Source organism: Cetorhinus maximus, chromosome 14 (genome assembly GCF_964194155.1).
Source record: "Cetorhinus maximus chromosome 14, sCetMax3.hap1.1, whole genome shotgun sequence".
Classification (NCBI taxonomy): domain Eukaryota; kingdom Metazoa; phylum Chordata; class Chondrichthyes; order Lamniformes; family Cetorhinidae; genus Cetorhinus; species Cetorhinus maximus.
In genome coordinates, this window is record NC_135892.1 from 102,167,194 (window position 1) to 102,193,112 (window position 25,919).

General features: G+C 40.3%; 1 protein-coding gene across 14 annotated transcripts in view; it reads right to left on the reverse strand.

Moving 5' to 3' along the window:
- cep170aa (centrosomal protein 170Aa) overlaps positions 1 to 25,919 on the reverse strand; it is a 119,111-nt gene that overhangs the window by 52,662 nt on the left and 40,530 nt on the right. For 13 of the 14 annotated variants that reach the window (XM_078557362.1, XM_078557354.1, XM_078557355.1 and 10 more), the window contains one exon: positions 15,986 to 16,141. The exons of the other annotated variant lie outside the window; for it this stretch is intronic. In XM_078557362.1, the coding sequence (XP_078413488.1) occupies positions 15,986 to 16,141 (156 nt within the window). The remainder of the gene's footprint in view (positions 1 to 15,985; positions 16,142 to 25,919) is intronic. 14 annotated transcript variants of the gene reach the window in all.

Genomic DNA, 25,919 nt, shown 5'->3' on the forward strand with positions numbered 1-25,919 from the left:
CGATGGGCCTTCTTCTGTGGTGTAACCTCTTTGACTATACTCGGTAAGAGAAAAGGGTGCTACTTGGTTGGCAAGTCCACTCCGATTGTCCGAGGCATTGTCATAGAGAAAGTAACAGGCAACTATATGCTCCTGGCTAATTCAAAAAAGGCGCGAGGCTTAAACGTACTCTTTTATTGCAGAGAACAGATCCCGGTTTATAAATGTATGTCACCTCTAGCAAGCGTAAATGAGCCACAAGCTTGACTAATTATCTTAAATTGGGGTCGTTAATGACGATATTAATGCACTCAGGCTTGTTCCCCATTGCTTTCTCCATGTCAACACTACAGCCAAAGTTGAAACTCTTTTCGAGTTATCAACAGTCACAGATTGCAACTCTTTCGAGTACAATCACAGTTCTTGGTTTCCGGGAGTGGGACACGAACCCACAACCCTCTGATTCAAAGGCGAGGGTGCTATGAACTGAGCCACAGCTGACACCTCTCAGCCAAAGTTGAATCAGTAACCCTTTTTCTTATGGTGCAAATTGCTATGACTGTTTGAACTTTGGCAGTCTTGGCATATTTGTCCTGATAAGTGCAAGACCTAAAGCTTTGGCAACATGTCTCTGTTCTCAACAATGTTCAAGTTCTCTACTACTAAGCAACTAATTATCTCACAGCTCATATCAGCTGCTAAATAACTCATGCCAAAAAACTATATACAATAATGCTAATATGTTAATCTAAGTAAACACTTCTCTCCCAAGTTATAATGTTCTATCTTAGAGTCTATAGTTCTTCTATTCTTAGATTGCCCAAGTAGTAGGAGATTAAAATGGTAATTGAAATCAAATTAGGTTTAAACAATGTACAAAGGATCTTGCAGAATGACACTTAAAACATAAATTAACCATAAATTTGAATTGAATCACAATTTTCGTTGTTTTGGAATACAAATACATGCTTCAAACCTGAAGTACTTACCTTAACTGAGCATTCTTGTAAGATAGAATATATAGCATAGAAGCAGGCCATGTGGTCCAACAAGTCCAAGCTGGCATTTATGCTCCACTTAAGCCTCTTCCCATTATTTCTCATCTAATGCTCAGCGTAGATTTCTATTCCCTTCTTCCTCATGTGCTTATGTAGCCTCCCCTCAAATGCATCTATACTATTTGCTTCAACTACTTACTTTTTCATGGGATGTGGCTAGGCCAGCATTCACTGCCCACCCCTAATTGCTCTTGTGAATGATCCCTGGAACTTCCTTTCTAACAGCACTGTGGGTGTACCTACACCACATGTACTGGAGCGGTTCAAGGAAATGGCTCACCACCACCTTCACAAGAGCAATTAGGGATGGGCAATAAATGCTGGCCTAGCCAAGCAACGCCCACATCCCATGAAAGGATAAATAAATAAATAACTCAGTGATAGCAAGTTCCACATTCTCACCACTCTCTGGGTAAAGAAGTTTCTTGTGAATTCCCCGTTTGATTTCACCATGACTATCTTATATTGATGGCCTCTCGTTTCACTCTTACCCACAAGTGGAAACGCCCACTCTGTGTCTACCCTATCAAAATCTTTCATAATTTTAAATATCTTTATGAGGTCACTCCTCAGCCTTCTCTTTTCAAGAAAGGGAACTCAGCCTATTTATCCTTTGTGAATGGCTATAACCTATATCGTAAATTATTTTTTGTCAGAGGCAGATTTATTCCTTGAATCAAAGAATGCATGCATCTGATTATTACATTTACAAACCGACTTGAGATCTTCTGGAATCGTCAGCTGAAACACCACAAAATAATTCGACTATTCAACTTTAGCACAAATCTCAGGGGTGAAGCGAGGTTGACGGGGCAGTGACAGCTTCTAGTTCAACAATTAGATTAGTCTTAAAAGTACAGTACAACGCACCTTATAATGCAATGATCTGTTTGTGCTGAATTTTAATCTAATGCAGATTGCTTACACTAAGCTTTGCATTAGGAGTACCAATAACAAAAGCAGTCTTATTTCTATATCCCTTTGAACTGAGGGGTAGAAAGGACCTTTCAACCTCAATGGAAACCCTAATTATTTCAAGGATGAGGTACTGTTTACTTTTAATGACCATCTGGAACCATTTTCCAAGATAGTTTTTAAGGTTCTGCAGGTGTCTATTGAAACTTCCAGGATTTCTCAATTCCCACTAGCACCCTGGAATTTCTGTTTAAAATGGATCTCAAGAAGCTCGACTCAAGGTCAACAAGAAAACACAAAATTCCTAGCTGGCTTGCTTGCAGAGCATAAACATCAAGAGCAGTAAGCTTTAGCGTGTAGTGTTCTAAAGGTGAGTCTCTCTCCAATCTGTAAATCTTGCGCTTTTTTGAACTTTTAAATGTGAAGTGCAGTCTGATGGCTAACTTGTGGATGATGAAAAAAAAACAACTAACACCTTTGGCGATTATAATATGCCATCCTTGAAAGCTTGGGACGAACCTTGTGACACAAGTGGTTTCCAGATAGCTTCCAACACTGGCTGTTCTTTGTATTGCGAGAAATATATAGTGAGATGAAACAAGTGGATATGGTGCAGTATACCAGTGCCCATAACACAGTGGTAGAATGGAGCTTTGTTATTCTCTGTTGAGCTTCAGACCTTGAGAAAGTTTCAGGTGCAAGTGGAAGCCTGAAACAATGGGTCTTCTCAGCAAAGAAAACGGATTGATTTAGATTATTTCCCTATATTACAAAAAGGAGCTAGAGAACTGAAGGGGGTAAAGTATGCAGTTTGCATAGATAGGAATGTGGGAGTACTAAATATTAAAAATATCCAGATATACTTCCATTATTCGTGACTTTACTTTGTAATTGAGACATAACAGTTTAATAAATCCATTTTTTTCTTTTGAAACTTTGAATGCACAGACGAAAGTCAACAGAAGGTGTCTTACTAACTCCACAAGAGGGCACTTGCACAACATGCACTAATGAAGAACTGCACTACAACATTATATAAAAGCAGAAAATGTTAACAGTCAACAAGGTCAGACAGCATCTGTGGAGTGAGGAAACTAGGATTAACATTTCTGGTTGATGTCCTTTTATTAGAACCCATGAATTTGAATGTCTATAAATATGAATTTAGAAAGGAGGAATTACAAACAAAAGAAATATTAGCCATCTTTGCAATGAGCTGCGCAAGGTTGAGCAACCTCTAGCACATGGGCAGGTAGGCATGTAATAGAAGTTTGAATAAAGAGACTAGTATGGAACTACTATGGAATAGTACATGGAACGCTGCTCACAATTGGAAAAGTAAATTAACCATCAGCAACAAAAACACTACTGGGCAAGGGCTGCTACTTAATCCATACGGTACATGGACTGCAGTTTACAACTATGTTACACCATACATGAAAACAGTATTTCACAGATAACATTTTTAATAATGTGGTTGCAGACTGCATTATCTACACATACATCATAAATGGATAAAGAAAATCATCTAAAGCAATCTTTGGAATTTGCAAGGTTAAAAAAGATCTTGCTGAGCAATGTTCCTCACTAAACCATTTTTATGCATTCTATTTGCTCTGCAAACATGATAAAGTTAGAATGCTCTATGATGATCAAAGCCAAAGAAATGTGAATATGCCTTAAGTCAAAGCATTCATAATATTCTCTGGCCTTTGATAAAAATAATTTCAGCTTCCTGTTATAAATAGTGCAAATTTGAAAGGATGTCATGAACGAGAGGTTAGTGAGTTATACCGCTATTCTATTTGAAAGTTATGATCTCAAAATTTGGCAATAGAGTTGTAGAGCCAGCTGCTAACAGGAGTCACAGTAAAACTAACAGTACAGCCAAGATAAAGAACATGAGCTGTAGTGGGTATTTTTTTTTTTAAATTGAATGTTGTCCCAAGGCCCTAGGTTCCAACCCTGATTTACTCTGGTCTCGGCCTGGATGGTGTAAGGACAACAGAAACTTCAAATTCAGATCGCCGTACCATTGGGTGAGGGAAGGAGGAAAAAGTCACGATTCTTGTCTCTAATTGCCAAAGATTTCGGTTTGTGTTTTTGGATAGGATTGGGCTTGACTGTTTTGCTTAAAGCTTGTAAAACCTGCAGACACTGGATGTCTTCTCAAATTAAAGCATTAACACAAGCTCCTAGAAGAACTTATCAAGAAATCAACAGCTTCAGGGAAAGAGGAGTTTGGAAATTGGCAGAAATAAGAAAGAGCTAAGGGGCGAAAGTAGAACCCACAAGACTATTCCTAATTGTATTGTGTGTAATGTACTGGTCCAAGTTAATTTGCAACTCTTGGAGGTCTAGTAGAGTAAATAAGAAATTGTTTCCACTGACCAGAGGACACAGGTTTAAGATATTGACAAAAAAAACCCGGAGATTTATTTTTACACAATGAATTATAATTGGGAATGCACTTCCTGATAGGATTATGGCAGCAAATTCAATAGTAACTTTTAAAAGAGTACATACTTAAAAAGAACTAGAGAAGAACAATGAGACAAGTGGGTGAACATCTTCCAGCAAGAGAGACAGATTGAGAAACGCAGATAGAGGCAGCTGACGAAACTAATACAGCCTGAAAACTCCCAATCAGTATACAGTTCTGAATACATATAAGAACAGCAGCTCTGCAGAGCGATCACAAGGAAAATCACAGCACTGTAGGGCGTACTTACACAAATAGATAGAAAAATAGATACTCAACAGCAGGAGCAAGAGTGCAATAGCAGAGTTTGTAAATATAAAGCAGAGTTCAAATAGTGTATTGCTTCCGAAGTGCCAGGGTTAAGAAGACATAATGGAGCACAGGTCCATAAACTCTTGGGGAATTAGCTGGATGATGTTATGTCAAAACCAATGGCTTATGGGAGAACAGGTTTTAAGTTCAGAGAGGAAATTTCCTGGGGTGAGGAGGTATATTAAGTAAGAGACAAAAGTAGTGCGACATGCTGGCCATTATGGGAACAGCCAGATTAGAAAGATAAATAAAAGTATGGCTTGCAGTGTGGATAGGAGAGTTCTGATTCCTGGAGCATTGATCTCAGTTGTACCATAGCACAGAATTGTGGCGAATAGAACTAGGACCAAGATTCTTGCAAGGAGATTAACTTGAGCTGTGAGGAGAGGTCAAAACAGTTGAGTTGATAGCTTGAGAAGAAAAATAAAATGTGAATACACAAATAGAAAGGTTGAAGGAAATTAAACATGACAAGACAGTCAGAAAAAAAATACCCAGGGGAATATAAAAAGGAAAGGCTGCCAAGCCAGGGGTATCCAGAGTAAAATGCATGTACATTAATGCACAGAATACAATGAACAAAATTGGAGATTTGGAATGTGATTAATGAAGATAGAAAGAAGACATAACAGCAATAAACATTTGGCTGCAGTTGGTCCAGGGTTAGAATTAAATGCAGCTGTGTGTAATACTTTCAGAAAGGGTCGAGAAGGAAGAAAAGTACGAGTATTTGTCATACCTGCAGAACTTTGCACAAGTGACATGAATTTTGCATGCGTGACAGGCATTACCTCAAAATCTGGGCATGTGTTAGATATAAGATTTTCATATAGTATAACATCACTCGCTTCACTGCTGACCTATCATCGCTTGGGATGCATGACTATTTGTTTCAGTGTCAGTGCTGCTTTTGAAGAGAATGTCATTACTTCAGCTAAGTAAAATTATTTCCATAAAACAAGTTGACAGCTTACTTAAAAGTGTTAATTAAGTTATAATTATTGAATGTTATCTTTACTAATTAGATGTGACAAATAACTTAAATGCATAAAATTTACAAAATAGGACCTGAAACAAATGGCAAGGAGTATTACACAACCACCTCACCCTACAGTCCAATCTTTACAGAAAAACTAAGATAAATGTAGCAAGTTAAGAATGCTTTGGTACCAATGTACTAAAATCACTCGGCACAGGAAGACATTCAACCACGTCAGTGATGATTCTTTAAGAGAACTATCAAATTAGTCCCATTCCCCTGCTCTTTTCCCCCTGAGTTCTGCTCTGGGGAAATGTTCTCAGGAAGCACTCTGGCCTTGGTCAATGAGTTGAAAACGATCCAGTGAAAATCCACACCTTTCGTCCAAGCAGCAACTTTTTGAGGTTGCATCAAGTCGTTTGAAAAAAATTTCAGCAGAGCAGTGCATCTCAACAGCGGCAACAACATTAACTGACTGATAAAAGAATTGTCAGAGTATCCTTTAGCCACCTTCCAAGTCAACACCATAATATCGACCCATTGCAGCTGATTCAGTTTGACCATCCAGCTAACTATTAAGTCAAGAATTAGACAGTAGGCATTGACGATATCACAGTGCACCTCCCAGGGCACTGGAGATATCAGAAAGTGCACCTCTTAAGGATGGGAGAATCAGAAAAAACAGTTCTTGTGGACGCTGGAGAACCATTCAGTGGTATTCTGGAAACTTTTCAATACCAAGTGAGTAATTTCATCCCCGACAGTGAGTAAATACAGATTTTTTTTAAGTTCTGGGGAGGAAAGTCAGCCAACTACAAGCATCCAAACTGCATTTGCAAACTGTGGGCAATATCACATGATAAAACCTTCAGAAAGACATCCAACTAGAGTTGGCAATCCTGCTCAGATGCAAGTGTGCTAACACTAAGCTAAGGCTGACACAAGGCTCTCAGATGGATGTAAAATATTCCATGGCACTATTTCGAAGAGCAGGGAACTATCCCTGGTTTCCCAGCCAACATCTACCCCTCAAATCAACATCACTAAAAACAGATTATCTGACCATTAACACATTGCTGTTTGTGGGAGTTTGCTGTGTGCAGATTGGTTGCCACATTACAAGTGACTACATTTCAAAAAGAAAGCATTTTGGGGCATTCTGCAGTCATGAAAGGAGTTATGCAAATGCAATTTTTTAAGGCAAAGATTTAGCATATGTACTTTAACAAAACCATTAACTCAGGTCATTTGAAGGATTTAGCTCTATATCTGTAAATTTGTCTGCCTCACAATAATATAGCTGGCAATTCAGTTAGTTCCTTAAGTAATGATTATTTGCCATAGAAGCAGAACACAGTGGAAGTCAGAATGATTTGTGGTATCTGTTGTGGCTATTTTTATATATACACATACAGGGACATAAGCATTGCTTGACACCAAAGACTGACACAAAACAAAGTGCTGAAAATACCCAGCACACCTGGCAATATGAGTGGTGAGAGAAACAGACTTAACATTTCAGGTCAATGACCTTTCAGCAGAACTCTGAGATTTCCAGCAACTGCAGTATTTTACGTAGGATTACTCAGAATATAAAGCACAGAAACAGGTTATTCAACCCAACCAGTCCATGCCAATGTTTATGCTCCACTCAATCCTCCTCCCATCTTTTCTCCTCTAAACCTAACATCGTAACCATCTATTCCCTCCTCCCTTAAATGCTTGTCTAGTTGCCTCTTAAGTGCATCTATACTATTTGTTTCAATTTTGCTCTTGTACCAGTGATTGGCACCTTTTTGCAATTAATTTTTTTTCAAATTCATTAATGGGGTGTGGGTGTCACTGGCCAGGCCAGCATTTATTGCCCATCCCTAATTGCCCTTGAGAAGATGGTGGTGAGCTGCTTTCTCGACTGCTGCAGTCCCTGTAGTGTACGTACACCCACAGTGCAGTCAGGGAGGGAGTTACAGGATTTTGACCCAGTGACTGAAGGAACAGCGATATATTTCTAAGTCAGGATAGTGTGGGGCTTGGAGGGGAACTTCCAGGTGGATGTGTTCCCATGAATCTGCTGCCTTTGTCTTTCTAGACGGTAGCGGTCATGGGTTTGGAAGGTGCTGCCTAAGGAGCCTTGGTGAGTTCCTGCAGTGCATCTTGTAGATGGTACACACTGTTCATTGGTAGTGGAGGGAGTGAATATTTGGATGGGGTGCCAACCAAGCAGGCTGGATGGTGTTGAGCTTCTTGAGTGTTGTTGGAGCTGCATTCATCCAGGCAAGTGGAGAGTATTCCATCAAACTCCTGACTTTGCCTTGTAGATGGTGGACAGGCTTTGGGGAGTCAGGTGGTGAGTTACTTGTCACAGGACTCCTAATCTCTGACCTGCTCTTGTAGCCACAGTATTTATATGGATAGTCCAGTTCAGTTTCTGGTCAATGGTAACCCTCAGGATGTTGATAGTGGGGGGGCTCAGCGATGGTAATGCTATTGAATTTCAAGGGGCGATGGTTAGATTCTCTCTTATTGGAGATGGTCATTGTCTGGCGCTTGTGTGGCGTGAATGATACTTGCCACTTGTCAGCCCAAGCCTAGATATTGTCCAGGTCTTGCTGCATTTGGACATGGACTGTTTCAGTATCTGAGGGAGTCATAAATGGTGCTGAACATTGTGCAATCATCAGCGACATCCCCACTTCGGACCTTATGATGGAAGGAAGGTCATTGATGAAGCAATTGAAGATGGTTGGCCTAGGACACCACCCTGAGGAACTCTTGCATCAATGTCCTGGTACTGAGATGATTGACCTCCAACAACCACAACCATCTTCTTTTGTGCTAGGTATGACTCCAACCAGCAGAGTTTTCTCCGATTCCCACTGACTCCTGTTTTCTAGAGCTCCTTGATGCAACACTCCATCAAATACTGCCTTGATCTCAAGGGCAGTCACTCTCACCTCACCTCGAGTTCAGCTCTTTTGTCCATGTTTGAACAAAGGCTGTAATGAGGTCAGGAGCTGAGCGATCCTGGCGGAAACCAAACTTGAGGATCAGTGAGCAGGGGTAGTCATGACTGCTAGTTACAAATGTATAGTTATGATATTATAGGATTTTTAAGGACAACTGTTTGAAAGTACATGCTTGCTAAAAAAAAAACTTTTAAAAAACAAAGGGATGTATGGATAGACAACTTGGCACCTTTCTGTGTTAGTTCCAAAACCTTATCAAACTGCTTATCTCAAGAAGGATCACAAAATACCTTAAGATAAAAGCAAAAAACTGTGGATGCTGGAAATCCAAAACAAAAATAAAAATACCTGGAAAAACTCAGCTGGTCTGGCAGCATCTGCAGAGAGGAACACAGTTAATGTTTCGAGTCCGTATGACTCTTCAACAGAACTAAGTAAAAATAGAAAAGACGTGAAATATAAGCTGGTTTAAGGGGGGGGAAGGGTGGGACAGGTAGAGCTGGATAGCGGGCCAATGATAGGTGGAGATAGCCAAAAGATGTCATAGACAAAAGGACAAAGAGGTACAAAATACCTTATTCAATGAGTGTTGCACAAGTGTAAATGAGATCCTTCCACTTGCTGGTCTTCTTTCAGAATAAAGACCTGATAAAGACCTTAATGAAAAGCTTAAAAACCCAGGTGGGAGAAAGGCTGTTTGAATGGCCAATATCCAACATGGAAGCATGATTCATCAGTTTGCGGACAGCCATCTTTGGATTCATAAGGCTGGAAGCTGCCTAAAGAAAGAACCATCTTGATCGTCATGAGAGAGACACTTTGAAACAGAAACTGCTTCTCAACATGGAGACACCGAGGAAGGTTTCCCGAAACAACTACTGGACTGCTGTGCTAAAATCAGGCTACCAAGAGCAAACACCTGCAGTGACGTAAGTGAAAACAGGAGCCTTCACTCACTCCCAGGACCTGTTCTGCTTGTTGAGTCCACCTGCAAAGGCAAACTCCAATTATTCAACTGCAGAAGCCATTGTAGCTGCTAAAGCAAACCTCGAGTTTCAACCACTTCACTTCAAAAAGATGGAATTCAAGCAATGGGCCTGCAACGAAATCTCAGAGACCGATTTGAAATCTCACCTTTAAGTTTATTTTACTTTATCTGCATTTTAAGCTTTGAATCTGTACTTTACTTAACTTTATCACTTTTACCCAAGTAACTTGAAGCAGTAGTTTTTGCAATAAACTAATCTTCATCTCGTTTGAGACCAAGACTTGTCCGGTGGGTTATTCTTTTATAATTGAACCACTCAAATTACAAGGGGGTTACAGACATACACACAAATTCTTACCTCACGGACTACTTTAAGAAAACGCCTTTTTATGTGGTTGTGACACTGCTCAACTCACCAACCGATAGGACCTAAAAATTTCAGTTTTTATCTGGAACTCTCAGATGTGCAAAAGGATACTCCTGTTTACAACAGAGGTAACAGGTGTTATACTTAATAGAACAAAAGCAGAAAACGCTGGAAAAACTCAGCAGGTCTAATAGCATCTGTGGAGAAAAAGACAAAATTAACGTTTCGAGTCCGTAGGACTCTTCTTCAGAGCTCTGAAGAGTCCTACGGACTCGAAACGTTAACTCTGTCTTTTTCTCCACAGATGCTGTTAGACCTGCTGAGTTTTTCCAACATTTTCTGCTTTTGTTTCAGATTTACAGCATCCGCAGTATTTTGCTTTTATACTTAACAGACTTGGGTTACGAACATACGAATGAGGAGTAGGCCAGTCAGCCCTTCGAGCCTGCTCCACCATTCAATAGGACCATGACTGATCTGATTTCAACCTCAACTTCGCATTCCTGCCTACCCCCGATAACCTTTCACCTCCTTGCTTATGGAGAATCTACATACCTCTGCCTTAAAGATATTCAATGGCTCTGCCTTAACCATCTTTTGAGGAAGAGAATTCCAAAGTCACTCAACCCTCAGAAAAAATTATTCCTCATCTCTGTCCTAAATGGGTGACCCCTTATTTTGAGGCAGTGCCCCCTAATTCTAGATTCCCCCACAAGAGGAAACATCCTTTCAACATTCACCCTGTCAAGTCCGCTCAGGATCTTTCATGCTTCAATCAAGTCGCCTCTTACTCTTCTAAACTCCAGCGGGTACAAGGCTAGTCTGTCCAGCCCTTCCTCATAAAACAACCTGCCCAATCCAGGTATTAATCCAATAACCCTTCTCGGAACTGCTTCCAATGCATTTACATCTTTCCTTAAATAAGACGACCAATACTGTACACAGTACTCCAGATGCGGTCTCACCAATGCCCTCTTGAACTGAAGCATAACCTCCCTACTCTTGTATTCAATTCCCCTCGCAATAAACAAAAACATTCTATTAGCTTCTACAAGCTACACCTGCATACTAACCTTTTGTGATTCATGCTTGAGGACACCCAGATCCTTTTGCATATCAGAGCTCTTCAATCTCTCACCGTTTAGATAATATGCCTCTTTTTATCCGTCCTGTCAAAATGGACAACCTCACATTTTCCCACATTATACTCCATTTGCCAGATTTTTGCCCACTCACCTAACCTATCTATATTCTTTTGTGGCCTCATGTCCTCTTCACAACTTATTTTCCTACTTATTTTGTCTCATCAGCAAATTTAGCAACCATACCATCAATCTCCTCATCCAAAACATGGATTTAAATTGTAAAGAGTTGAAGCCCCAGCACTGATCCCTATGGCACATCACTTGTCATAGTCTGCCAACCAGAAAGTGAGCCATTTATGCCTTCTGTTTCCTGTTATCTAGCCAATCTTTTACCCATGCCAATATGTTAGCCCATGCTTTCCTGATTATATGGACAAACTATTGCATGCCGTAACGTTTCACATTTTCTTCACTAGCCGTGTAAAGAATAGGTTTTTCTAAACATATACACAGATTTTAAAGGGCAGTCTAGACTTTGATCAAGGTTAACATTTGCTTTCATCAAGTCAGTGCATATTTGGTGCTGCCTTGAAAATTTTCTTTCTTCTCCTCTTGGTATTTACTCCTCTTCAGGGTATGGTTCCATTGTGTCAGTTGCCCTCTAGTGCCTTCAATAGTGGCTGTTGACAAAGTGCTTGACTGTGGAAAGCATCAACAACTTGCATTTTTATAGCACCTTCAGTAAGTAAAATGTCCAAAGGTCCTTCACAGAAGCATTAACAAACACAATTTGACACAGTCACATAAGGAAACATTAGGACAAATGACCAAATGATTGATCAAAGAGGTGGATTTTAAGGAGCCTCCCAAAGGAGGAAAGAGAGGTAGGGAAATGGGATCAAACTCCAGAGCTTAGGGCCCAGGTAGCTGAAGGCATGACAGCCAATGAAGCGATTAAAATCAGGGATGTGCAAGTAGTCAGAATTGGAGGAGCGCAGAGATCTCAGAGGATTGTAGGGCTATAGAGGTAGGAGGATGAGGCCATAGAGGAATTTGAAAACAAGAATGAAAAGTTTAAACTCAAGGTCCTGCTGGGTGGTGAGCCAATGTAGGTCAGCACGTCAGGGTGTTAGGTCAATGAGATGGTGCAAGTTAAGATACAGCAGCAGGTGGCCAAATCCTGGAGGACATAGCTGCCAGACTGCGTCTGTGACAGATACTGAGAACAAGCAACAGGGAAAAATTGACTTGACCTCATCCTCACTGAACCATCGACCATAAAGGCAACTGTCCAAGACAACTGGTAGGAGCGACCACCGCACAGTCCTTGTGAGAAATCCTGTCTTCACAGAAGACACCCTCCATCGTATGTGTGGTACTGAGCTAAATGGGATAGATTCAGAACAGATCTAGCAGCTCAAAACTGGGTAGCCTGAGGCACTGTGGGCCATCAGCAACAGAATTGTCTTCAAACACAATTTTTAATCTTATGGCTCCACATATCCCTCAGTCTACCATTACCAAAAAGCCAGGATCAACCTTAGTTCAGTGAGGATTGCATGAGAGCATGCCAGAAGCAGCACCAGGCATACCTAAAAAATGAGATGCCAGCCTGGTGAAGCAACAATGCAAGACTACATGCATGCTAAACTGCAGAAGCAGCATGCAATAAACAGAGCTGAGTGATCCCACAACCAACAGATCAGATAAAAGCTCTGCAGTCCTGCAGCATTTCAGTTGTGAATGTTGGTAGACATTTAAACAACTAACCAGACGAAGAAACTCTACAAACATCCCCATCCTCAATGATGGGGGAGCCAAGCACAACAGTGCAGAAGACAAGGCTGAAGCATTTGCAAACATTTTCAGCCACAAATGCCAAGTGGATGAGCAATCTTAGCCTCCTCTTGAGATCGCAAGCATTATAAATGTCATGTTTTAAACCAATTTGATTAAGTCCACATGGTATCAAGAACAGGCTGAAGGTACTGGATATAGAGAAGGCTAAGGGCCCTAACAACACCTTAGTGTTTTACTGAAGAATTGTGCTGCAGAGCGAGCTGTGTTCCTGACCAAGCTCTTCCTGTAAAGCTACAACAGTGGCATCTACCAGACAATGTGGAAAATTCCCCAGGTATGCCCTGGCCACAAAAAGCAGTACAAATTTAATTGCTGCCCGAGTCTACTCTCAATCATCAGTAAAGTGATGGAAGGTGTCGTTGAGTGTGCTGTCAAGTGGCACTTATTCAGCCATACCTGCTCACCGATGCTCAGTTTGGGTTCTGCCAGGGCCAATAGGTTCCAGAGGTCATTACATCCTTGGTCCAAACATGAACAAAACAGATGAGAGTGGCTACCCTTGACATCAAGGCAGCATTTGACAGGACGTGGCATCAAAGAGCACTAGCAAAATTGAAATCAATGGGAATCGGAGGAAACTTTCTACTGGTTGGGGTCATACCTACCACAAAGAAAGATCACAGAATCACAGAATACCTACAGCACCGGTGGTGGTAATTCGGTCTGTCAGGTTTGTGCTCACCCTCTGAAGGAGCAATCTGCCTCGTACCACTCCCTACCCACCTTGCCTTTTCCCCTGTAGCCCTGCAAATGTTTCCATTTCAGATAATGATCCAATTCCTCTTTGAAAGCCCCAGTTGACCCCATCTCCACCACACTCTCAGGTAGAGCATTCCAGATCCTAACCACTTGATTTTCCTCATGTCACAATTGCTTCTTTTGCAAATTACCTTAACTCTATGCCCTCTGGTTCTCGATCCTTCTACCAATGGGAACAGTTTCTCCCTCTCTACTCGGGCAAATTTTGATTTTGAATACCCTATCAAATCTCCTCTCAACCTTCTCTTCTCCAAGGAAAAGAGTCCCAACTTCTCCAATCTTTCTACAAATGAAGTTCCTGGGATCCTTGGAGCCATTCTCCTAAATCTTTTCTGGACCCTGTCTAATGCCTTCACGTCCTTCTAAAGTATGGTGCCCAGGACTGGATGCAATGCCGAAGTTGAGGCTGAACCAGTGTTTTATGGCTGTTGTTGTTGCAGGTCAATTATCTCAGCCCCAAGACATCCCTGCAGGACTTTTTTGGGCAATTGTCTAAGTCCAACCGTCTTCACCTGCTTCATCAGTGACCTTCCCTCCAACATAAAGTTCAGAAGTGGGGATGTCCACACAGTGTTCAGTACCATTTGCAATTCCTCAGATACTGAAGCAGTCAGTGCCCGTATGCAGAATGACCAAGACAACATCCAGGCTTGGGCTGATAAGTGATAAGTAACATTTGCGCCATACAAATGCAAGGCAATGGTCATCTCCAATAACAGGAGAAGCTAACCATCTTCTCCTGATGTTCACTGGAATTGCTAACGCTGAATCCACCACCATCAACATCCTGCAAGGGGTGGGGGTGGGGCGCTACCATTGACCAAAGGCTTAACTGGACCAGCCATATAAATACTGTGGTTACAAAAGCAGGTTAGAAGATGGCAATTGCGGTGGGGAGCTCACCACCTGACTTCCTAAAATCTGTCCACTAACTACAAGGCACAATTCAAGAGTGTGATGGCAAAAGGACAAAACCTGAAATGTTAATTCTGTTTCTCTTTCTACAGGTGAAGCTAGACCTGAGTATTTCCAGAATTTTCTGTTTCTATCTCCAATTGCCTAGATGAGTGCAGCTCCAACAACACTCAGAAGCTCAACACCATCCAGATAAAGGCATTCTGCTTGATCGATATCTCATCCACCACCTTAAATATTCACTTCTTCCACCACTGGCGTACAGTGGGAGCAGTATGTACTATTTACTAGATGCACTGTAGCAACTCTAAAAGGGTCCTTCGACAGCAGCTTCCAAACGAGCAACCTCTAAAAGAAAGGCAGCAAACGCATGGAAACACCTCAAAGACACACACCAATCGCCATTGCTTCACTGTTGTTAGGTCAAGGTCCTAGAATGTCCTCCCCAACAGCACTATAGGTGTACCGATATCAAGTGGTCTGCAGCAGTTGAAGGCTGCAACTCTCTCAGCCTTCTCAAGGGCAACTAATAAATGCTGGCCTTTTCAGTGACACTCAAATTCCATGGACAAATAAAAAGAAAAAGCAGAGGCTTGGACAAGTTCAATTTATGGAGGGTGAAAATGGGAGGCCAGCCAGAAAAGCATTGGAACAGTTAACTCGAGAGATAACAAAAGTAGTGTAAGAGAGTTTTGGCAGATGAGCTGAGGCAGGGGCAGAGTTTGATGTTTTTATATTAGATGGAAGTAATCAGCTTGGCGTTTGACTGAATGTCTAGTTGGAAGCTCATCGCAGGGTTAAATATGAAATTACGTATGCCAATGGTTGGTTCAGCTTCAGACAATTGCCTGGGAGGGGGATGGGAGTTGGTGATGAGGGAATGTAGTTGCTGACAGAGACTGAAGAGGAAATTTCTGCTCATCTAATACTGCAAGTTGGATAAGTAGTTTGAGAGACAGAGAGGTGGTGATAAGGCAGAGCGTGGTGGTACAGTTGAGTCTAATCCTATACTCACTGATTACACATACACACCTCTAGCGGGTCAGTGAATAGCAAGCAAGCAGTGAAATTTTTTCCTTGTATGGTTGCTTAACACACATTGGGAATAAAACCTGGGATCATCCTGGACTATATGGCCTGGCTGCTTACTGAATAAAGTTTCAGCATTCAGGAACGCAGCAAGACTTGCTTTTAACTGGCATAAAATGTACTTATGGACAGAGCCTTATTTTCAAAAATTCTCCTGATGTTTGAAATATTTGGGACAAATGTATTCATGCAAATGGTAGAAATTTGTCAATGGTTCTTCAGATGACTCACCTCTGAGTCATTCAAAAGTTCTTTACTAAGTTCTCCATTTCTTGCATCAGTTGCTTGTTCAGTAGAATTTGGCTGCCACTTGATCTTTTGTTCAGCAATGACTGGCCTTGTTATACCACAGCCAGAGTAATTGGGGGAATCTACTACTCCAAATACCTATTGTAAGAATAAGCAAAATTTATTAGAAGCATAAACTGCACAAACAAAGCTGATCAAAAAATAAGGGCTGAGAAGTTGTTCCTTGTCCCAAATAGTTTTTAAAATACAAAATAAACAGCACAGTACTATATGCTACTAAAATCAGACCAATGAAAAATTAAATAGGATACAGTTAGCGTTTGTGTGCCTTTTTTTACATAAAAGCAATGCAACTGAATAAAAAGAAAGAATGGAATATTCAATTGAAGTGCAAAGCTTCCCATCATTATAAAATTTAGAGTGTCCCGCAACACTCAAATAATAATCTAATTTCTCACCACTACAATTTCCTAATGACAAGAGAGGATTTGATATAATCAATCTTTTGGAGATGAGATATTCCTTTCCATCAGCAAGTCAAATCCATCAACCTCAAAATCCTCAACTCCAGAATAGAAAGAATCAATATGATGGGTGCAGCTGCTGACCTGAGCCATTAGCAGGTATTGAGACAACCAACACAACAAAATAACCTTAGTGATTGTTCCCTTACCAAACTATCACAGATATATCTGAATACAAAAGTTTTGGTAGGACTATCCACCTTTCAGTCCTTCAAAATCAAAATCTCATCTTTACATTGAGGAGACCCTTCAACATATCTTGTGGCACTACAACTGTGCTAAGTCAGACTGGAAAGGTATAGATCTAGCAACCCAAAGCTGGACATTCGCGTGTGACCAATAAACACCAGAATTATACACCACAGTTTATAAATTAATGCTCCTGCATATTCCTCATTCATCCATTACCATTAAACCAGGAGATTAACTCTGGTTTAATGCAGAATGTACAATGATGTGCTAGGAAAGTACCACACATATATTAGATTGAGACACTGACATAATGAAGATTTTATAGTGTTATCTGCATGCTAAACAACAAAAACATATCTATATGCTACCACAGTCAGAGAACCAAAACAAGGTTTACCATATCCTGTCAACAATAGTGGTAGACAATCCAGCAACAGAAAGGGGAAGGAGGCTTCATGAACAGCCCAATCCTCAATCATGGTGTAGCCCAGCCTGAGGGTGCAAGAAACAATGCTGAAGTGTTTGCAAATCTTTTCAGCCAAAAGTGCCAAGTGGATATTTCTATCAGGCCTCTCCCAAGATGCCCATCTTTGTTGATGCCAATGTCTGATCCATTTAGTTCACTTAACATTTCTTTCAGAAGTTGCATACTACAATGGCGATGTCAGAGACTTTAGGTACTGTTAATACTCCAACTATGGTGCTATGGTACACCAAAATTAGCCAGTTTCCTAGTCAAAATGTTTTAGTCCAGCTAGGAAACTGTCATCTACCTGATAATGTATATGTCCTATTCACAAATGGCAGGCCAAAATTAACCCAGTCAAATACCACCCCAGCAGTTTTTTAATCAAGCATCAGTAAAGCAATGGAAGAAATCATCAGTAGCGCAATCAAGCAACACCTACTCACTGATGATCCGCTTGTTGAGACAGTTCAAGCTCTATCATAATCAGTTCACATCTAGAATCCATGAGGCAGATCGAGTTACTACCTTGATCCAGAAATAGGCACAACAGCAGAATGCCAGGAGAGTGGTGACAGTAGTTGCTTCTGATATCAAGGCAGCATTTGACCTGGTATGACTGTCGAGGCTAATCATTACAGCACCAGGATATTACTACAGGATTTCCTCAAGACAGCATCGTAATACCAGCCATCATTAGCTGCTTCATCGATGATGATTCTACTGTTTAACTGCACTTATCCCTCCTCCAACACACTACTCTACAGCAGGCCATCCAGGTTTGAGCAGACAGCCAGCCAAGTAATTTTTGTGGCAAGAATAAGGTGATAACCAGTTCCATTCAGAGAAGATCTAACCACATTCCTGATCTTCAACAGGACCTCCATCATGGTCTCCCCTACCATCAACATCCTGGGGTTCACCACTGACCAGAAGCTTAACAAGGCTAATCATATCAATAACATGGCTACAGGAATAGAGCAGAGGCAGGAAACTCTGTGGATCATTTTCTAATCCTTTAATGGCTTTATCCTCTACAAAGCTCAGCTATGCACAAGTCAGCCATCAATGCAGCCTGCTGTAAATGCCATGTGTGAAGATCCCATGAGATCAATGTGAAGTCATTATAAGATTTTTCTCTTCAAAAGAGTTCTGAAAAGTTCTTTAAAATTTGACAAGTTGTTTACAGTCAAACAGTTGAGTAAAAAAGGAAAAAAAATGTTTGCATAGTGCTGCTTCAAGCAATTCTAAGCAAACTATGTTGATTTCCTGGGTGTAGGCAATGACACCAATGAAGTAACCCATGTGGACCACATAGCTGGCAGCATAGTCTGTGTAGTACCATTTGAAATAGCTGTGCGTGAATAAATTTCCCCACAAACCTTTTGACAATTTTCGTTTCAATGTGTTATCTTAAAAAGTTACAAAGTATTTACAGCACAGAAACAGATAATTCGAACCAGCAGACCCACGGCAGTGTTTATACACCATAGAGGCCTCCTCCTGCCCTTCTTCATCCACCCCCATCAATGTATCCTTTTGTCCCTTTCGCCTTCACATGCTTATCTAGGCTCCTCTTAAATGTAGCTATGCCCTTTAACTACTTCAAGTTAACAAATTCCACATTCTAACTATTTTGTGTAAAGAAATTTCTCCTGAATTCTCTACTGGATTTATTAGTGACTACCTTATATTTATGGTTCCTGGTTCAGTTTTTAACCAAGAAGTAAAAACCCTTTCATAACCTTAAAGACCTTTGTCAGGTCACCCTTCAGCCTTCTCTTTTCTAGAAAAAAAAGCCCAGCTTGTTGAGTTTTCTTGATGGTATTACCACTCAGACACTGGAGAAGATGCAAAAAGGACTTACCAGAATGTTACTGGAACAATGTCCTTTTTATAATAGAGGCCAAATCTGTTCACAGTATTCCAATTGTGGTCTAACCAAGGTTTGATACAAGTTTAACATAATTTCTCTTTTTTAATTCTCTACACAAATCAATCTTTAAAGACTTTATTAACCTGTTTTTATGGTCTTAATGTGTGCAGCTGTAATGTTTTATTTCATTGAGGATAAAGTACATTGGCATTTCTGCCCTGGAAACAAAACATAACTAATACAATGACTAAACATAAGTTTTTGAAGGAAGCCTGGTGATGTAGAAAATTACAACATGTCAAACCAAAGAATGGGAAGTGAAAAAGAGATTTCACCAACTCACACATCAAGTTTCTGATTGAAATCTAAATTTGCAACAGGAAAAATTAAAGTGATTGCATGCAAAGAAGGAGGTTTCTGCTGCACAAGTTTTGAAAATAAATTTAAGCTTTTTTGACAATTGATAAACATGTTATTATTTGGTGGATGAAAGACAAAAGGGAAGAAGGGAAATGGGAACAAGCCTAATAAGTGATTAGGGCCATATGCTTGCATGCTGACACAACTGGTTGGAGCGTTGCCATGTTGTAACTTCTAATGCATGTATTTCACTATGAATTTTTTTTTCATTTAATCATGGGATGTGGGCATCACTGGCCATCCCTAATTGGCCCTGTTCTGGAGTGCATGTAGGCCAGACCAGGTAAGGACAGCAGATTTCCTTCCCGAAAGGACATTAGCGAACCAGGTGGGTTTTTACAACAATTGACAATGGTTTCATGGTCATTATTAGACTTTAAGTCCAGATTTTTATTGAATTCAAATTCCACCATCCGCCATGGCAGGATTCAAACCCGTTACCCTGGGTCTCTGGATTACTAGTCCAGCAATAAACCACTACACCATCACCTCCCACTAACAGAAATGAAAAAAAAACTACCAGCATTGATTTTAGTGATCAGATGTTTATTCCTTTTGCTTTGATTAAATTGTCAGGACTATAGCTGTGCAAATGGAGCAATCTGAACTCTACCAAAAATAAGTCAAGAATTTGTAATTGCAAAAAGTCAAAGAAATTTCAAATGGGGCCTTAGTAAAATTGGTGAATATCAGGCAAGCCAAAAAGAGATCAAACCCAAAGCCTAAAAAAAGGGAAACTGAATCAAAAGAACAATTTCAGCATTGCCAAATGTATGTCTTTTCAATTTTCACAAAATAAATTGTTAGGATTGGACGATATGAACCTGAAGCACCAGCAAAAATTCTGGCAGCAAACCCATTGATTTTTTTGTTTTCAATACCGTAAGAGGAATCCGTAAATGGAAAGCAAATGAGTGCAGCTGAGGGACTGAGTGCATACCTAAGAGTTTGGAGAGTGGAAAGTATTGGTTTCCTTTTGCTTTTTCTACCTTTCTCACCCTGTAGGAATTGGTTCTTAGTATACTACATGGAAAGGAGCTAGCTGTGTGCTGAGTATCTGGTAAGTGGTTAAGGTCTGCTCCAGTCCTAAAGTTTAAAATAGTATGCAAACTGGTGGTAAACTTAATAAAATATGTAAAAAAAGGCAACATAAATGAGTCAATAATATAATTAATTAAAACACATTACCCGTCTTGCCATCCATCCTTAATGCGTCAAGGCTGCAACATGTGGGAGCTCCTGGATGCCAGTGTGATCCAGGTCAAACATATCTGCAGTAAGCGTTTGCGGCTCAAGGAGTTTTAGCTCAGAGTAATTGAGCTCGAGGCTGAGCTGCAGACACTGCAACACATCAGGGAGCGGGGGGAAGATACCTGGATGTTTTGTACCAGGAGGCAGTTACGCCACTTAGGATAGGGTCTTCTGATTTGGTCAGTGGTCAGGGACAGGAGGGTGTGATTGCGAATGAAGCTGGTAAGGTGACCCAGAGGGCAGGATTGCAAGAGTGTCTGTCCCAAAAGTTGTCTAGTAGGTTTGAGGTTCTTTCATAAAAACAAAAAGCTAAAAGCTACTGCGGATGCTGGAAATCCAAAACAAAAACAGAATTACCTGGAAAAACTCAGCAAGTCTGGCAGCATCGGCGGAGAAGAAACCAGTCAACGTTTCGAGGCTCGAAACGTTGACTGATTTCTTCTCCGCCGATGCTGCCAGACTTGCTGAGTTTTTCCAGGTAATTCTGTTTTTGTTGAGGTTCTTTCAGCTTGTCTGGATGAGAGTGGGGGCTACAAGGTGGATGAGTAAACTGACCATGGCACCATGGTACAGGAAACCAGTCAAGTGACTTCGGGACATCTGCTCAGGGCTGGAGAGGAACTTGCAGTGGTGGGGGGAGGATCCAATTGTCCTGGTCCATATAGGTACCAACGGCATAAGTAGGACCAGGAAAGAGGTTTTGCATAAGAGTACGAAGAGCTGGGCACTAAATTAAAAAGCAGAACATCAAAGGTCACAATCTCTGGATTATTATCTGAGCCACATGCAAAATGGCATCAGGTACTTAAAATTAGAGAGATGAGTACATGGCTCAAAGACTGGTGTGGGAGAAGTAAGTTCCTGTTTATGGGGCGCTGGCATCAGTACTGGGGAAAGTGGGGACTGTACCGTTGCAACGGTGCACACCTGAACCATGCATAACTAGGGAAGTAGAGAGGGTTTTAAACTAAATAGTGGGGGCAAGGAATCAAATGTGAGTAAATGTGGTATATCAAAGAGTAGAGATAAGGGAATAGAGGGAGGTTTAATATAGGAAATATTAAACAGGCTGACAGGAAGGGACAGAGTACATGTTTAAGACTAAGTCAAGGCTAGAGGTTACAAAACTAATAAAAGGACAAAACTTAAGGCTCTGTATCTGAATGCACATAGCATTCGAAACAAAACAGTTGAATTGATAGTGTGAATAGGGATTAATAAGTACGATCTAATAGCCATTACAGAGGCGGGTGCAGGATGACATAGATTGGGACCTGAATATTGAAGGGTATGTGACTTTTAGGAAGGACAGGAAGTTAGGATAAGGTGGGCGGGGGGAGTGCGGTTCTGTTAATTAAAGTCGACATTAACACAATACAGAGGATGACCTAAGTTCATGAAACCAGGATATAGAAGTGGTTTGGGTAGAAAAGAGGAATGATAAAGACAAGTCACTTGTGGAAGTGGGTGTGCAGATCCCCTAACAGTAAACTCACGGTATGGCAGGATATCAAAGAAGAAATAGTGGAAGCTTGTCAGAAAGTATGGCAATTATCATGGGGGATTTTAATGTCCATACAGATTGGAATAGTCAGATGGGCAAAAGTAGTCTAGATGACGAATTCATAGAATGTTTTCAGGATAATTTCTTATAACACCACATTCTGGAGCCAGCCAGGGAGGAGGCTATGCTAGAACTGGCATTGTGCCGATAGGATTAATTAATGGCCTCATAGTGAAGGCACCCCTAGGTAGCAGTGATCATATGATTGAATTTTACTTTCAATTTGAGAGAGAGAGAAGAGCGGGTCAAAGACTAGTATTTTAAACTTAAATAAGGGCAATTATGAGGGCATGAAAGCAGAGCTAGTGAAAGTGAACTGGCAATTTAGGTTAAGGGATAGGTCAATAGAGGTGCAGTGGCAGACATTTAAGGGGCTATTTCAGAATACACAGAATAAATACATCCCAAATGAGAAAGAAAAATTCCAAGAAGAGGACCCACCGCCCGTGGTTATCTAAAAAAAGTTAAAGGTAGTATCAAACTTCAAGAAAAAGCATATAATTGCGCAAAGATGGGTGGCAGATCAGAAGATTGGACAGGATACAAAAAACAGCAAAGAATGACCAAAAGATTGACAAGAAAGGAAAAAGAATGCGAGAAAAAGCTTGCTAGAAATATAAAGACAGGTAATAAGAGTTTTTATAATACTTAAAAAGTAAAGTTAACAAAGTGAGCGTTGGTCCTGTAGAAAGCTACTCTGTGGGGGTATCAATGGAAATGAGGAGACGGCAGATGAATTGAACAGGTATTTTGCATGGGTCTTCACTACATTGGATACAAGTAACATCCCAGAAGTGGCTGAGAGTCAAGAATTGGAAGGGATGGAGTAACTCAGGAAAATTACAAATCACCAGGGAAGTGGTACTTAGCAAATTATTGGAGATAATATTGCAAATTGACAAGTCCCCAGGTCCTGATAAATTTCATCCTATGGTATGAAAAGAAGTGGCTAGTGAGATAGTTCATGTGCTGGTTTTAATTTTCCAAAATTCGCTAGATTTGGGGAAGATTCCGTTAGATTGGAAAATAGCTAATGTAACTCCTTTATTCAAAAAGAGAGGGAGACAGAAAGCTGGAAACTATAGGCCAGCTGGCTCAACATCTATCATAGAAAAAATGTTAGAAGAACACTGCACTTAGATAAATTCAAGGTAATCAGGCAGGGTAAACATGCTTTTGTGAAAGGGAAATCATGGTTAACCAATTTTCTGGAATTTTTTGAATAACTAACAGATGATGTGGATAAAGGGGATCTGGTGGATGTATTGTACATGCGTTTTCAGAAGGCATTTGATAAGGTGCCTCACCAAAGGTTATAGCAGAAAATTAAAGCTGATGCAATGAGGGTGACATACTAGCATGGATAGAATATTGGCTAACAGGAAACAGGAGGTAGGCATAAGTGGTCATTTTCTGGTTGGCAGGATGTGACAAGTGGTGTGCCACAGGCATCAGTGCTGGGGCATTGACTCTTTATAATTTATATAAATGATTTGGATGAAGGGACCGGTGGTATGGTTGCTAAATTTGCTGATGGCACAAAGATAGGAAGGAAAGTAAGTTGTGAAAAGGTCATATGGAAGCTACAAAAGGATATAAATAGGCTAGGTGAATAGGTAAAGACCTGGCAAATGGAGTACAATGTGGGAAAAATGTTTGGTTGTTTATTTTGGCAGGACAAATAAAAAAGAAGCATATTATCTAAATGGTGAGAGCTTGGAGACGCAAAATGATTGGGGTGTCCTCATGCATGATTCGCAACAGGTTAGTATGCAGGTGCAACAAGTAATTAGCCAAGCCATAGAATGTTATTGTTTATTGCAAGGGGAATTGAACACAAGAGTACGGAGGTTATGCCTCAGTTATCCAAGGCATTAGTGAGACCACATCTGGAGTACTGTGTACAGTATTGATCTCCTTACTTAAAGGAAAGGTGTAAAAGCATTGGAAGTTCAGAGGAGGCTTACTAGATTAATACCTTGAATGGGTGGGTTGTCTTATAGAGGAAAGGTTGAGCAGGCTAGGCTTGTACCTGCTGGAGTTTAGAAGAGTAAGAGGTGACTTGATTGAAACATACAAGATTCTGAAGGGTCTTGACAAGTGGATGTGGAAAGGATATTTCCTCTTGTGGGAGAATCTAGAACTAGGGGTCACTATTTAAAAATAAGGGGTCGCCCATTTAAAACAAGACAGAGATGAGGTAAAAATTTCTCTGAGGGTTGAGACACTATGTAATTTTCAACCATTGGATGAAGGATATGAAGGAAAAAGATGTTACTATTAATATGGATTTAATTAATACACTACAGTAACTTTACCATTCATTTACACTGATAAAAAATTTATAAGAAGTGAAATTTCCAAGGAAATTTTCTGGAAATTCCAGAAAGATGGACTGTCACATGAATTGGGGGCAGATGGAGCAAACCAAAACACTACCTTTAAGATTTGGTCACCATACAGAAACTGTAACAAATCCTACTAAACGGAACTTACAACCTTGCTCTGCAAGCATATTTTAATTCTTTTGAAAGAGCAACAAGTAGCTGAAAAGGCACCCAGAGAACCAATTTTAGGGAGGAAACTGATTTGTGCCACTGAAAAATGAGGAAGCCAATACCAGAGATAATCTTATGCTATACTTGATTGGTTTCGCCTTTTCTTAGAAATGAATTATGTCCAATTAGTAGAGGAAGGCCATCTTGTGCACCGCAGTACCATTAGAATTGACAAACCAAGCCAAAGATGCTTTACATATGCATGCAAATTAAACCAAGCAGCAGTTTTGCATCAAAGTAAACCCCCTCCCTGACCTAATGTGTGGCCATTGCATCAGCAGAATCAATTCAGACTTTTTCAGGTGAATTGCTAGCTGAAAAACAGCACCATATGGTCCACTCACTAAGCCGAAATATACTCAAATAGCTTTGGTTACATGACTACAAAATAAAACAGCTGAGATGGTATTAAATTTGCGATCTGCATTGAGAAACAAAGCAATTGACACAAAATAACTTCTCAGAGAATATTCATGGAGCGGTAGGTAAAATTTCAACACTGCATTTCCTGAGACAAATGAAGTTATGGTTTAAACAGCAAATGAAAATAATAATGTAAAAATACATTGCAATACCATAAGTTGGCAACAATAATTAACTACCAGTACCAGTCAAAAAAAAATCAACTAAAACTTTAGAAGTTTTTTTTTTAAACATACCATGCAAAGGGTTTTAAAAAAAATATTGATAACAGTAAACAAAAGTTGACAATGTAAGGCTAAGCTGAATTATAAAGAAGCCTTTCATGATTTCCTTGTAATAGAATGATTTGGTGCTGAGATCAGGAGTGAATGAATCTGTGTACACGCCCAGAATGAAGCCCTACAAACATGAGTAGAGAAAGAATATTTGATTTGCATAACTACAATTTTAGTGTTCAACAAGTGACCACTGTCCTTGTGGTGGCCCTACACTCTGATTTACATGTACATGTTTATAAATAAGGAAGAAACAGCAATCACACGCACTATTAGACATTGTACAGCAATCTGTTGCAGTATTTATTAACTGCTTCCCAGATTTAGAGGGTGTTTGAAGGAAGGCACAAAGATAATCTGATTTTAT